The sequence below is a fragment of the Gavialis gangeticus genome, unplaced genomic scaffold (assembly GCF_001723915.1).
Source record: "Gavialis gangeticus isolate Ggan-Ray unplaced genomic scaffold, GavGan_comp1, whole genome shotgun sequence".
In the NCBI taxonomy this organism is placed as follows: Eukaryota; Metazoa; Chordata; order Crocodylia; family Gavialidae; genus Gavialis; species Gavialis gangeticus.
The window spans coordinates 129,058,687-129,073,619 of record NW_017729024.1 but is presented as its reverse complement, the minus strand read 5'-3'; the positions used below and the strand labels follow the sequence as shown (position 1 = coordinate 129,073,619).

Below are 14,933 nucleotides of genomic sequence, written 5' to 3'. Positions count from 1 at the left end.
CCCCCCCCCCCCCCCCCCCCCCTCTGAAAATAAGGAAAAGAGGCCTTAATGCAACATGCCACATAACAATGGGCTTCAAGTTTCATATGTACTTTAATGAACTGAGGCCTGGTATTATGAATACTGTAGATGGACAGATGGATAAATTACAAGCTTCTGCCACTTAGCATCATCCGTGTCTCTCAGTCTAGCTCAGGAACAGACTTGTTATTTCAGACCTGGGTCTCACTTGAGCAGAGACTGCCAATCATGTTAATTTTTTTTTGGGGGGGGGGGCGTGGATTGTGGTGAAAGCAAATTGAAAACTCAGGCAAGACATTTTATTTCAGAAGCAAGACATTTATTGGGCAGTTTTACTCTGCAAAAATAGCAGTTTAGAATTCTGAGTGTGTCTGCTCTGGAATCTGAATGGAAATAAAACAAGGTTTTGCTAATTGGAAGCTCTGCAGACTCAGCCTAAGCATTATTTTTTCTTTTTTAATGGAATTAAAAAGAACCCAGAGCACTAGTGTCCAGTTTATGGTCCACCCCCATTGCCATTTATTTCAAGAGCTACCATTTGAGGCCAGGGTAAACCAATGATGGAGCTGCACTTTCACTTGCTAGGTTTTGAACCAGGAAGTGAACAGATTACCAGGGATCCTGGTTTTCTCTGATAAAAAAATCGCAAATTCTCTGATTAAGAACTCCAAAATCCACGATTAAAATGAAACACCACTATGTATACAGGTATCAGTTGAACACGATGTTGCATTGATATATATATATATATATATACACACACACATTTTTAAAGCAATTTGAAAACCTACCAGTGCCTCAGTCATTATAATGAAATAAATTCTAAATACCTATACATTTTGGTGTTTGATTTGGGGTTTTTTATTATGGAAAATCAGAGCTCCCCCTGCCCCCTTCACTCACCAGGACACAGGTCCAGACCCCTCACTTCCAAGCCAGAGTCCCCAACCCTGCTGGTGCCCCTCACTCCCCAACAACAGCCCTCTGGCCCTATGTTGGCGCCCATCACTCCCTACCCACACCCCCCTGGTCGTGCTGGTGCCCCTTGCCCACCACCCACAGCCCCCCATGCCCACCAGCCCTGCCAGAGGGGACCTCCAGCTGGCAGGGCTATGGGGCCATGGACCCGGGTCAGCCCCCAGCAGCAGCGCCCAAGCCCCAGCTGCCTCCCACAGGAGATGACAGCTCCTGTGGCCCAGCAGGGAGGAGAGCATGGATCCCGGCTCCCCCATACCCATGGGTAGCATGGCCGAAGCAGAGCCCATGGTGAGGCAGGTGCAGGATGCCTGTTGCGGGCTCGGGCTCGCCACTTTGCTGCCATCCCCCTGGGGCCTCTGTGGCGTGAGTGGGACCTGGCATAGCAGGGCAGAGCTGGGTGGGGTGGGGAAGCTCCTTGCTGCTGCAAGCTCTGCACTACCCTGGCAAAGCACCCCTTGCCCACCCAGCAGCAGTGAGCGGCAGAACTCTATGCCATGACCCCTCACTGCTGACAAGTGGGCAGGGGGCATTTCACCATTGCAACACAGGGATTGCACTGGCAAGGAGCTTCCCTGCCCACCCCTGCTCTACCCTGTCATGCTGGGTCCCACCTGCCGGGCTGTGGATGCCCTGGGGAAGGACAGCTGGGCAGGGAGCCAAGCCTTCAGTGGGCAGCCCACATCCACCTCCACCCTGCACACAGTTCTCGGGAGGACATGTCCCCTCTGCTTCTCACCAGAGTGTGTGGAGTGGCAGGGATCCAGCCACCCTCCTCCCCCCTTCAGACCCATCCTACTCCTTGCTGTGGCCCTGCAGCAGTGCATTCTGGTATCAGGCACCAACCCCCATGCACTGCCCCAGCTGGGCAGCAGCCTCAGCCTCAGTCCCAGCCGCAGCCCTGCTCAACTCCCTCCCTCCCTCCCTCCCTATGGGGGCCTCAATCCCCTCCCCACAAAACTTACTTGCAGGAGATGCTCTCTAGGCTGCCTGATGGCCATGTTTATTGGTGCTGTGCGAAGCTTCGGTCCCTGATTTGATTCGGCAGAGATTCGGCCTGATTCAGTGGCCGAATCTCCAAATCCAAATCAAATCAGGAGATTCTTGAATCTCTCCGAATCAAATTGGAATCCTCCAAATTGATTTGGAGAGATTTGGAAAGATTTGGCGATTTGGACATAGACACAGCTTTAAATATTTTTTCTACATACCTCTAGGTAGCAAGCCGCTCATCAACACTGTGATGCTGGGGCAGATGGTGCATCCCACAGGAATGTGGGGGGTTCCCCAGTGTGCTCAGCAGCAGACCCGGAAATGGACCAGAAGCACTTCTGGTCCACTTCCACGTCCACTGGGGAGTGTGCAGGGGGTCCTCCCACGCCTCCCCTGGCTCGGGGACTGGTGCCTCCTGGGTCGGGGGGGGCACCTGGGGTTCCCCCGTGACTGATCGCTGAGCCGGGGAAAGCAGGGGGGAGGGGCAGCCCCCCACTGCATGCTCCCCAGCAGACCTGGAAGTGGACCGGAACTACTTCCAGTCCACTTTCGGGTTTGCCACCGAGCACATGGAGGGCTCCCCCATACTCCTGCGGGACGCTCCATGCACCCCAGCATCGCAGCGTTCACGAGCCATGCTGGTACCTCAAGGCATGTAGAAAAAACATTTGAAGCTGTGTCTATGTCTGAATTGCTGGTTCTCTGAATCAGCATCAAATCTTCAGATTTGGCTGAATCGAATCAGGAACAGTGATCTGAATCAATGAATCGAATCATTGTCCCTGATACGGGCTGAATCCAAATCTGAATCGAATAGGGCCTGCTTCACATACCCCTAATGTTTATGTGTGTACATGGAGCCCCCTGCCTGACTGCCCTCCTTCTACTCCCCGCAGCCCTTTGCAGGCTGCAACTCTGCCAGACTGCAGAGAGCTCTTTGTACAAGTGGAAAATCCATGTATTTCTGTTAAAGTGAGAAATCCACATTTTCTCAGGTAAAAGGGAAAATTTCCATTTTTCCATGGGAAATGGAAAACCCAGATCCCTTCAGATTACTGAGATAATTTGTTAGCCCCCTAGTGTCCTCCAAAGTTCTCTCCTGACCATCATTCCATACATTTTCCTTCACTTGTTTCTCTTGCTCCTATCAGCTGTAAGGTGTTGAGTAAGAGAATCATAGAAAATTAGGGTTGGAAGGGACCTCAGGAGATCATCTAGTCTAACCCCCTCCTCAAAGCAGGACCACCTTCAACTATATAATCCCAACCAAAGCTCTGTCTAGCTGGGTCTTAAAAAACACCAAAAATGAAGAGTCCATAACCTCTCTGGGTAATCTGTTCCAATGCTTTATGAACCTCCTAGTGAGAAAGTTTTTCCAAATATCTAACCTAAAGTTCCCTTGCTGCAACTTGAGACCATTGCTCCTTATTCTTTCAGGAAGACCCTATCTCCAGCAAAGACAGCTGGATGCTAATCCTAGTGAAAACCCCTAATTTGCTCCTGTGATGGGTATAGGAGCTGCTACAGAAAAGAGCTGCTAGTGGTTAAGCCCATTGAGGCAGATTATGATTGTATTTACCCTAAATTCAACTGAGCTAAATGGAGTTACTTTGGATTTACCCTTGTGAAAATAAGACCAAAGACTAGCCTCTAGAGCATTCCCAGCACTTACTGGTTTGGGTGCTGCTTGAGGATGGGAAGGCAGGGAGAGAGAAGGAAAGAGCAAGTATGTGTTCTGAACTTAGATTCCCTCCCCTCAAACATGGTAATGCATTGTATTTCATCCAACAGAAGCTGGTCACCTCTGGCATGTATATTTATAAAGCTTTCATTTAGCCAAAAGAAACAAAGCTGTTTACAGCAACCAAAAGAGATGCTCACTATCTGAACTGATAGTAAGCATGTGATCATTTTTAAAAAAGGTGTGCTCCATTATCTTATCTTATATAACCTTATAAAAGGCAAAGCCTATCAGAAATAAGATTGATGTATTGAGCCCAGAAAAATGAAATGAGATTATGTAACTTGACAGTGATAATGATTTCTTTGTTTAGCATACCTGTGTTGGAGAACCTGGTATTTATAAAAGTGCAGTTCCTGAAGTATGTGTTTATTGAAGTAACATCTTCAAATGTGCAGTTATCAAAATGGAAATTTTGAAAGGTTACTGATTTAAACTTCATTGTAGTAAACCTGTCCAATACAAATAATTTCCATTAGTCTGTCTTCATGTATAATGAATAGAGAGACCCAACACATTCAGCTGTGTGGACTTACACTGATGCCCTTCACACTCCCCACCCATCCTTACTGGAAGCATAATGCAGTGTCAGAAGTTGATTAGCTGATGCTATGCCATCATTGTTCAATATATTGATTTCCCAAAATATCATCTCCACTCAGCTGCTCAACATAAAGAAGGATGTCATTTCTTTACTAATTAATAAGATGACAGGATCAACACTAGTATAATAGACTAGTTAAAGCAGATTTAAATTGAATCTCACAGTTTTTGTAAATTTTGAGTCAGTCTCCAGAAATCTGGTCTCTTGGAACAAACAAACAATGGAGATTCTAATACATTTTTAAAGAACCTTTATTTCTGCAGCTGAATGCTTTTGAGCCTCTCTTCAGAGTTAGGCTCAAAAGCATTTGGGCCTAGATGTTCAGAACATCTTTTGCCAACATTTCTAATGCAAGCATAGTATTGGACTGATATCATCATCATCTAGTTAGACAATGACCTGGCAATAGCAATTAGTATGCCCAGAAATTATACACAAGTATTTTTGTTCATACTGTTCTAGAATTGCATCTTTCTACTTAATGGTTCTTTTCATTTTCTTCCCACTCCTTAGTGAATGTAATTTAATTAATATTATAGGCTTTTGGCTACCATTGTCTACTAAATAGTATTGTCTCCCAAGAATAATTATGTTTAACATTTGTAGGCCAAATGTACAACAGAATTCTTTGCCAGCCAGACATGCGATGACATATAATCTATGACTGACATAGCTGTTTTGACATAAAGCCCTAGTGCAGGTTCAGTTATGTTAGCAAAACTGGGCTTTTGCCAATACAGTTTATTTCACCATGATTGGTCTAACACTTTCTGCTATACTACCTGAGCAAATTTCCCATGACTTACACCACAATGGCTTCATACTTAAACTCAAAAAGCATTCTACTTTAGGTGGAATTGGGAGTAGAATTATAAGTTTACTCTGTGGCAGATAAAAAAAAATATAGCAAATATTAAGTTCTCATGGATAAAATGGTTAGAATCACTTTTTATCAGGAAGGAAGCACAACATTTTTTTCTGATTGTCACAGGTAAAATTATTAGCTAATGAATTCTCTGTTAGTATTAGACAGGCAATTGAAGCCTTCAGTCTATTAAATCATTAGCTACTGTATCATTTCTAATTTGTGACAGTCTGATTAATTTCAGACTGGAGGTCAGTGGCCATCCATTATCATTTCACACAAGCTTATCCTGCTTGCCTACTTAAAGTTTCCTAAACTAAAAGGGGACAAAGAGAATGGAGGAACTAGACTGATGATGACCTCCCCCAGATTCCCCCCCCACCAAAAAATCCCAAACGCTGCATCAATACTGCTCTAGGTTCTTGGAAATCAAATCCAAGCAGAAAGTGCTGATTAGAAAGTGGACTATTTTTTGTTATATTTTTAAATTAGAATTGCTGAGTGGGCAAGGAGAAAAGAAAAACTATATACAGTAAACCTTCTTATGGGAAAAACCCCCCAGAGGAGTTGAAAAGAGGGGAAATTGTTTGATCCCTCCAGGAACATAAGCTCATCAGCCCTCAAACTTCACAAAGCTTGCATATTTCATAGATTCTGGATAGACTTGGGAGCTTCAATGTTTTTACAAACATTTTTATGAAGTGATCTACATCAGACTGGCAGAATGCACTGTGACTGAGATGTATTGAATGACAATAAATGGTTCCACATTTTGAAGGGACTATTCACTTCCGAAATGGTATCGAATTTGGAGGCAGAAGCAAACTTAAAAATAAGACAGGCTGGTTTTTCCTGCAATTTTGAACTTCTCTGTACTATACAAAGCTTTAACTAGTTCAAATTCTTATTTCAAAGGAAGCCTTCTTATGTTACCAAAACAATTACTGTTACTAACTTATATATATTTTTAGTACATAAGCAATGATAACAAGGCCAACCAGGCGTGACCAAGCTTAGAACCTTAACGTTTTATTTGTAGCTGTATTATTAACAGCCACTGAATATAACTCTATTTTGTTATCCTTTACATAAGTCAGTCAATAAAATTCTAGCTAGTGGCTTAAGATGTGTGGACTCAATTACTAAATAAATAAATAAAAAGGACAGAAATGGTTTTTCTTTTTCCTTTTACAGCAGTTCTATTGATTCCCTCCTGCTTTTATCTTTTCAACTGCATCTTTTTCTGTGTTAAGAGCTGATCCTCTGAGGCAGTCTATGCTCCTGAACCTCTGCATTTTGTCAGAAGAGGTCTTAAATGAGTACAAAGAAAAAAAGCAGGAAACAGAAGGACACTGAACAAACTACCCTTTCTCTCAGCACAGGAAGGAAAATAAGCCTCCTTCCATGCATTAGGCCTGAAAAATCAGTCTGTCTGTGAAATGAAGCAAAAATTATGCATATTCTCCTCAGGGAAACAAAGGGAAAGGAACCCATTTGACCATACAGACCCTTTGTCCCGTACAATCCAATTTACCAGAATATGGCAAATGTTTTTGAAAATCAAGCCCTAAGGAAATAAGAGTAGAACCCATCTCCCAATGTAACCCCTTCTCAGACTATTAAATATCAATATTGAAAAGTGTTAGTTTATTAACATAACCATAAAACTTAAGTGAAATTAGCAATATTTTCTTAACCAGAACAGGATAGTAAAGTTTTTTTCTAGACCTGGCATTTGTAAACTCTCCATCAATGTGGATCTGATTTTCCAACGTGAAATTGAAGTTGGTATCAAGATATTTCTTCCCATAAAAATGCTGCACTCTAGATGCATATTCTTCTGACTGCAGATGTTTAATGACATCGGGAAACCAAACAGATAGGCCATAGTAGCTGTGAGAAGGAGAAAAATATTCAACCATGGAGTTTACCTTTAGTTCAGAACTATGTATCAGACCAAGGAGCCAACTGGCACTATTGAAATATCTTAAGCAAATGATTGGATTTTACATAAGCACTTCTAAAGTATGATGCTTAGATTTTTTTTAAACATCAGAATGATTTTAGGAGGAAATTTACTTCACTTGGCTAAAGGCAAAATAATGGAGTTTTACAATGATAAACAGTATAAGAGATGTGAGGGAGAATGCATTCCTCAACCTGTGACCAGAACTCCTGGAGTAGGTCTCCATGTGCAGAGGCATGTATTTGTAAAGGCACAAAATACTGTGCTGCTGCTTTGTGCCCCCTTGCACACTCCTGCAAGTGTGCTTTGGCATGCAGCAAATTCTCCTGGGTAGGAGTAGGGAAGGCTAGGGTCAGCATCTGTGCTGGCCCCAGCAGCATTACCTGGTGCCCTGGTGCACTGGGGCACAGATCCGGCAGCATGGAGCCTGGCCAGCAGCCACAGCATTGGTCTAGATGGCCACCCCTGTTTGTTTCAGCACATGCTACTGACACATGCTCTGTGACACATTTTTCCCCCTAATTTTTTTTGCTACTGGAATTTCTTGGTAGCAAATTTTGCCACTGCAATGCAAATTTGCAGCATGGCACACATTTTTACCTTCCCTGTGTGCAGTTTGTCGTGCCACAAACCGCATGCTCCTGCACATGGGGACCCACCCCTGGATTCAATGACCCCTTTACTGCTGCTGGGTTAGGTGTTGTGCTTGCATGGGCAACAGGAGCACTGGACCAGTGGGATTAGTGATCTTTCCTTTTATGATTCACAGTATAATCATTATCCATGTCAAGTATTGCAGGACTGGCAGAAACACCAATTAGGGATTATAGGGAGAAGCAGCCCTCTGTACGGCTACTCTGTTAGCAGCGCACACTACGTAGTCCCAAGATAGAGCTTATGTGGCTGGAAGAATCTTTCACAAGCTCTTTTCATTAAAGTGAACATCATTATTAAGATTACTGGGTTTTTGGTTGTAGCCGTATTGGTCTAAGGACATAGGCAGGTAAGGTTCTTTGAGTGATATCTTTTATTAGACCAACTGAGTAGCTGGAAAAAAAGTTTTAGGCAAGCTTTCAGATTCAGTCACCCTTCTTCAGGCATAGGGAGTCTCTGCTGGTCTGAGACTCCAAGGAATGAGTGAAGCTAAAAGTGTAACAGGATGTCAGTGAAAATGTAAATAGGTAGAAATTAGAAAAATAAAATGTAAAACAGGTAAGGGAGGGGGAAGCAAGCAGGGGGAAAAAAGGCCAAAGGAAAACACTACAGTGATAATAGCAATAGCACAAGGTAAAAAAGAGAGGCTCTCAAAGAAAAAGGAAATGGTTGGAAATCAGGAAGACAAACGGCAGAAAAGTAGGGGAGGAGGAGAGAAAAGGTGGGGGAAAAAGAAGAAAGTAAGAGGCCAGGTTAAGCAGGTACCTGATGAATCAGATGTCAGGCAGGTTGTAATGCATCATAAATCCAGTGTCTATATTGATTCCATGATTTTTTGTATCCACTAGATTTATGAGTTTTAGTTTGCTGTGCCCCAAGTCATTTAAGGCGCATTATGCCACTGAATTTCCTACAGCGGCTGGAATTAATGTGCAACCACTGAGGCGTGTAAACACAGACACCATTAAAGCACTGCAAAAGCATTTAGCCCACTTTAAAGTGTCATGCACACACATGCGCCTCTTGTTTCATCTGCAGACAGAGTTGGATATTGATCATGGTATCCAAAAAGGAAATGCTGGTGTTAGAGTATTCAAGTGATAGTCTGATGGAGAGGTGATGATTGTTGGATTTTTGGTGGAAATCAATCAGAGACTGCAGGGTTTAAGTCCAAAAGATGAAGATGTCATCTATAGTAAGGGTGTAGTTCTTGAGGAAGTCTTGTTCTAGGTGGGCCATAAAAAGGTTGGCATATTGTGGGGCCATTCTGATGCCCATGGCTGTGTTCGTGGTCTGGAGGAAGTGTTGGCTGTTGAAACTGAAGTTGCTTTGTGTGAGGATGAAGTATGAGTTCAGTGATATCCTAGGGTCTGTACGCTGAGTTGTAGTCTTGTTCTTGTAGATATGTGAGGCAGGCTTGGATGCCATCCTGGTGTGGGATGTTAGTGTATAAGCTAGTGACATTCATGGTGGCTAGGAGGGTATTGCTGGGAAGGTGGTCTATGTTTTTGAGTTTTCGCAGGAAGTCTGTTGTGTCTTGGATGAAACTCAGTCTTTGAGTGATGAGCAGTTTTAAGATTGATTAGATGAAACGTGATATTTCTTCTGTTAGAGTTCCATGGTTAGAAATGATAGGTCAGCCGAGGTTTCCTTGTTTGTGGATTTTAGGGAGCAGGTAAAAAGTCCATGGATTGGGTAGCGGAGGGATCAGGGTCTGAAGTTTTTCTTGTAGTTCTGATGGAAATGATCTGATGATGGTTTTAAGTTTTGAGGAAAAAAGGGGAGTGGGATCTTCCTCTAGTTTTTTGTAGTAAGTAGTGCTGGAGAGTTGTTTGTTGGCTTCTTCTGTGTAGTCTTCATGGTTAAGGATAACTATACCTTCTTCTTTATCTGCTGCTTCTATTACTATTTGGTAGTTGGATCTTAGAGATTCTATGGCCCTTCTTTCTGAGAGGAAGAGGTTGTCATATTGGTGTTTGTTGTGACATCCTTTTACACTTTCAGCTTGTCTCATTCGTTGGAGTCTCTGACCAGCAGAGACTCCCTATGTCTGAAGAAGGGTGACTGCACCGAAAGCTTGCCTAAAACGTTTTTCCCCAGCTACTCAGTTGGTCTAATAAAAGATATCACTCAGAGAACCCTGCCTGCCATAATTAAGATCAAACACTTCAGGACCCCAGTTATGGACATTAACATAATGAGGATCACGGTTTGTTCATTGGTGTCTTGTCTGTGGATCAGGAGGGAAAGGGAGCAAAATGAAAGTTCCACAAAGTAAGGTGATGTATATTTTACCTTTGTGTAAACTCTTCAAAATGGTATTGAGGTCAAGACAGATATTTACTGGGAAGCTGGAGCTGCCCTCACTCAGGACTTAGATAATTCTATGTTTTCCAAGTGCTGTACAAATAAAGTTTGACCCTTTATTCCTTCTTTTTAAATCTTAGTAAAACTAATTTTATTCAAGCAGGTTGAATTCTGGCTCTGCGTTTTCAAAAGTGATTTGGGGTTCCTCAGTTTTTGGTTACTTAAGGGGTACTGACCACCAAAAGAGTCTAAACCTTTGGAAGCCACAATTTGTTAAAGTGGAAAGTTGAATAGCTAAACATGGAGCAACTCCAAAATATAATTTTCTGTTTAAAAGTTTATTGATTAAGTGTTGTCAAAAAGAATATTAAATTAGAGCAACAAAGCAGATTTGTATGCAGCCTGAGGGGAGCATCACAATTTTTTTTACATAAACAAGCTGACTATTAAAAACTATCCAAGAATCTACATCAATCTTACCCAAACGACAGAGTGAACCATACAACTGTTAGCTTGATTGTATTGTCTTTGACTGGATAGTTAAAACATCTCATAAATGTTAACCAAATCTGTAATATATGAGAAAACAAGCTTATTTTCAAAGAGAATTTTAGACAATTTAGTTAAATTATAGAGAATTAGGTACTGATTTTCTGCTTTATCAAGGTAGCAGTACACACGGAATAACAGGGATGATATTACAGCTGCAATTCTCAGGTCAGATCTCTACCCTGGGGTCGGTAAAAGCACCTTGCTTTCTATATCTATAATATACTTTTGTGGCCTCCATTCTGACTACTTCCAACATTTTTAACTTATTAGCAGCTTTTGAACAATCACAACGTTAAAAAAGCACCTAAAACCAAACCCCCAAAAAACAAACCTGTCTGAAATGCTTTCTTCTTCTGAGTGTGTGACAGGCAGTATTCCACCTTGGAATGGTGTTAACTTTAAGGTCTGATATATGGTGATCAATTACAGATAGAAATGGATATACGTAGGAGAAGGAACTGCATCTGCCACTGTGTTAGAAGCTAAACAGTGGAACTGGCTGAAAAATAGTTTTCCACTATAGTTTCAAAGATGTCCCTCCTTTGGAGATGGGAGAGAACATGTTAGTTTGGCCAGGGTCCTGATTAAGAAGAGAATGGAAACAAACTATAACAGACCTGCAATTCCTGTGAGATACAGTACAAAGTGATGCAACACATATATTTTTTTTTTATTTTCAACTGCTCAGGGATTTTTGTTTGTTTCTTAGTAAAAAAAAACAAACAAAAAAACACACTAGCATTTTTTACAACTTTATTTTCAAAGGATAACAGTTCTGACTGAAAAATTTTGGCCAGCCAACATTTTTTCAGTTCTATTAAGTCTTAAGATGTCAGATTCAACACTGTAAAATTTTGGGTCATTTTGATTGCTTCTAAATTTGTAACATCTTATTTTTCTTTTTAAGTTTTACATTGTAGAAATCAAAGTAACAGAAATTCCTTGCTTTTTATAGAAAACAGACCCAATAAACTTATTTAAATTCTCTGATATATTATTAAATATTATTTTCTGTAAAGTATTTGGCATATGTTCTACAAATGATAGTTTAGTGTCCAATAAAGGTTTTATTGACACTTTTATGGGATGACCTTCATAACACATTCAAGGTTTTATTGTTTATCCTATCCTAAACTAATATTGGTAAAACTTTTATGTTGTTATGTGTTTATACTCTTTTGATACTTATTATGACCTGATGAATAATACCCTGCATTTGAAACCCTGTCTAACTCTATTCCAACTATGCAGCTAGTCCCATAACAATATCACCCTAAGACATCCTTGCCTCTCACATAATTCATGAAACATTTTGGCTACAACATCACTCTAGCACTACCACTGTTACATTTGTATTGATTTATTATTACACTTGTGAAATGTATGGGCAAATGTAACAGCAATGGTTAGAACATATTCCTATACTATACTTAGGAATTACTCACATACCTGAGTCTTTCTTCTGAAGAATCGAGCCATCACCAGTGCTTCCATGGGCCCAGGAAACTAGAATCTTATGATTGTTTTTGGACTCAGAGATCATATTTGGTGTATGGCACGATAGCTGTCTTAGCAGTGGTGCTCAACCTTTTTGATCAGTGTGCCAGATGGGCAGTGCCCAGGCCATCTGAGGGCTGGATCCAGCTGATCGTAGTGATCTGGCATGAAGTGATTGCAGCAGGGCCCCATCCAGCCATGCAGAAAGGGACAGGAGACATCCCAATTCCAACCTGGCTCCATGGTGGGGGAAGGAAGAGGGTATGGTCCAGCCCCATGGGAGCCAGGGGGCATCCCAGTTCCAACCTCTCCCTGTGGGGGGAGGGTGTGTACTAGCCCAGCGCCATGTGGGGGAGAGGAGGTGTGGCCCACTCCAAGCCAGCCCCATGGAGGAAATGGGCTTGAGCTGGTCCCAACCCAGCCCCATGGGAGAAAGGGTGCATGGCCCAGCCCCATCCAGGCCAGAGGGTGAGGTATGACCAGGCCTGATCCAGCCATGGAGGTGGGAGGAGGGGGTGTGAGCTGGCCCTGGCCTGCTATGCAGGGCTCGGGGTTTGGGAATTTTACAGTGGAGGAGGGTGTCTATATTTATTGCCATCATTCTCCCACAGCCAAATTTCCCAATCCATGGGGAGCCCTGTGGGCTGGATACTTATGGCTCCACAGGCTGCATTTGGCCCACGGGCTGGAGGTTGAGCCCCCCAGTCAATAGCATCAGGTCACTCCATCAATCCCATTTCTGGACACTAATTAAAGTACAGAGGGTAAATCAAGAATCAATTAGAACATTGATTTTTGTTACTTACACCGTATAACTCTGTGCGGATTCTAACAAAACACCTTCGATACCAAGTTCCTGTGTCAGTCTCAATTTCTATGAGCTCATCTATCTGTTTTGGAGTTTTGATTCTGTTAACCTGTAAAATAGAATCATAGCAGCAGTTTTTGCACTGAAAATTTAAATCAGCTCCATAAATTAAAGATGGACATACCTGAAGGCTCTATGTCTGCTCTAGGAGCAGCTTATAGGTATAGGCATACTGATGCGTTCTTCTGTGGATACTGGTGAACTAGCAAAACTGTACTTTATACCAAATTAGAAAAACAATCCTGCATGACCTATCCTGGTAAAAGTATACTTTGCTGGTGTGACTGTGTCTATATGAAGGGTGGGCACAGCTGTTTTGGACAGGGAACACACTACTCCCTATTCCAGACTGATATAGCCAGGCCAGCAGAAGTATGTAAAATAGACTTGCCTTTGGGCTAGATTTTCAGAATATCTTAATTGGATGTTTATGGCTTTCAGTAGCATATTTATACACTTAGTGTAATTTACATGCACAAAGTAGGTATGCAACTGCAAACAGTTTTGCTTAGGGGCCTATATATCTAAATATTCAAACACTAGTTTATGTGCAAAAAATTACACAACTTTGCAAAAAACTGGGCTACTCTTTAAAGGAGACTAACTGAAAATCTGGGATTTTAGGTGGTATTATGAGGACAACTTTCTTACAACTTGAATAAAGCATGAGATGAGTTGGTCTTATAGCTTGCTTTCCCATTTGAAATATACACTTTTTGTGTACACAAGTGGCAGTGATGTCATTGTGGGGCGGAGACAGGGGTAACCACCCTGGGTTTAAATTAATGGGGGAAAGAGGTGCAAAGAAAAATGGCTTCTACCTGCAACCATGCATTTGGATTTGCAGTCACCATGGTAACCAGAAGTTGCTGCTTCCACTTTGCCCCAGGCACCAAGCTGCATCCCTACACTGCTGGGTCCACAGGAGGGATCAGGGGGGCAGGCAGGCCCTTGAGGAGGATCAGTTGGACAAATAAAAAAAGGTGGTGGAAGCCCAGGACTAAAAAGGCTCAGCCCCTCCAAACACAGGTAGGGCCACAAGGCAGCCTGGCTGTGGGCTCTAGGCAGCTGCAGCAGGGGTGAGGAGGGGTGTGCACACAGCCAGGATTGCAGCCTGGCATGTGGATCTCTGGCTGCCCAGCATGGCAGGCAAGTACCAGCCTATTCAGTGAAGGGGCAGGGTGCGGGGCAGACTGAGGCCCTACAGTGAGGAAGGGAGTGGGGCAGGGGAAGGGCAAGGGTGAGTGGGGCCCTGGCTGTGCGGGTGCTGGGGCAATCAGAGCCCAGGTGGTTTGTCCAGGGGCATGGGGGGCTCCTGCTGCTGCGTGCACCTTGGCAGGGGCCTGGGGGTCACATGGCCCTCGATCTGTGTGTGGGGTGGAGGCGGCTGCTACTCCACATTGGACTCTGACTCTGCTGCAGCTGCCCTAGGAGTGGTATGGCGCCATATGTGTCCAACTGCTGGATTGGGCTGTGCTGCCCGTCTGGCAGTGGAACAAACATGGTGTTGAACCATTCCCAGGGCAGCTGCAGTGCAATCAGAACCCAGTGCACAGTGGTAGCCACCTCTTCCCTGTGCACAGATTGAGGGGGCACGTGAGCCCTGAGCCTTCCCTGGGGTCCACACAGTGGCGGGAGCCCCCCTGTGACCCTGGACAAGCTGCCCAGGCTCTGACTGTCCATAACCTGGCCTGGCTGGGGCTTCAGTAACCCCAGCCCCTGCCCCAATCCTTCCCCTGCTGCTGGAGGCTCCATCTACCCCCCTGCCCCCTCCCCCACAGACTTACCTGGTAGGTGGGGGGAGAAGTACACATGCATGTGCACACATGCTAAGCCCCCACAAATATTTCTTTCTCCCTCCACCTATGCAAATAGGGTCCATGTGGAAGA

General features: G+C 43.4%; 1 protein-coding gene across 1 annotated transcript in view; it reads right to left on the bottom strand.

The window, feature by feature from the left end:
- Positions 1-14,933, bottom strand: part of SV2C (synaptic vesicle glycoprotein 2C) — a 201,973-nt gene that overhangs the window by 25,604 nt on the left and 161,436 nt on the right. Inside the window, exons 6-9 of the mRNA XM_019517712.1 lie at positions 12,982-13,092; positions 10,607-10,695; positions 6,928-7,092; positions 4,049-4,182 (exon numbers count right to left, since the gene is read on the bottom strand). Of these exons, the coding sequence (XP_019373257.1) occupies positions 4,049-4,182; positions 6,928-7,092; positions 10,607-10,695; positions 12,982-13,092 (499 nt within the window). The remainder of the gene's footprint in view (positions 1-4,048; positions 4,183-6,927; positions 7,093-10,606; positions 10,696-12,981; positions 13,093-14,933) is intronic.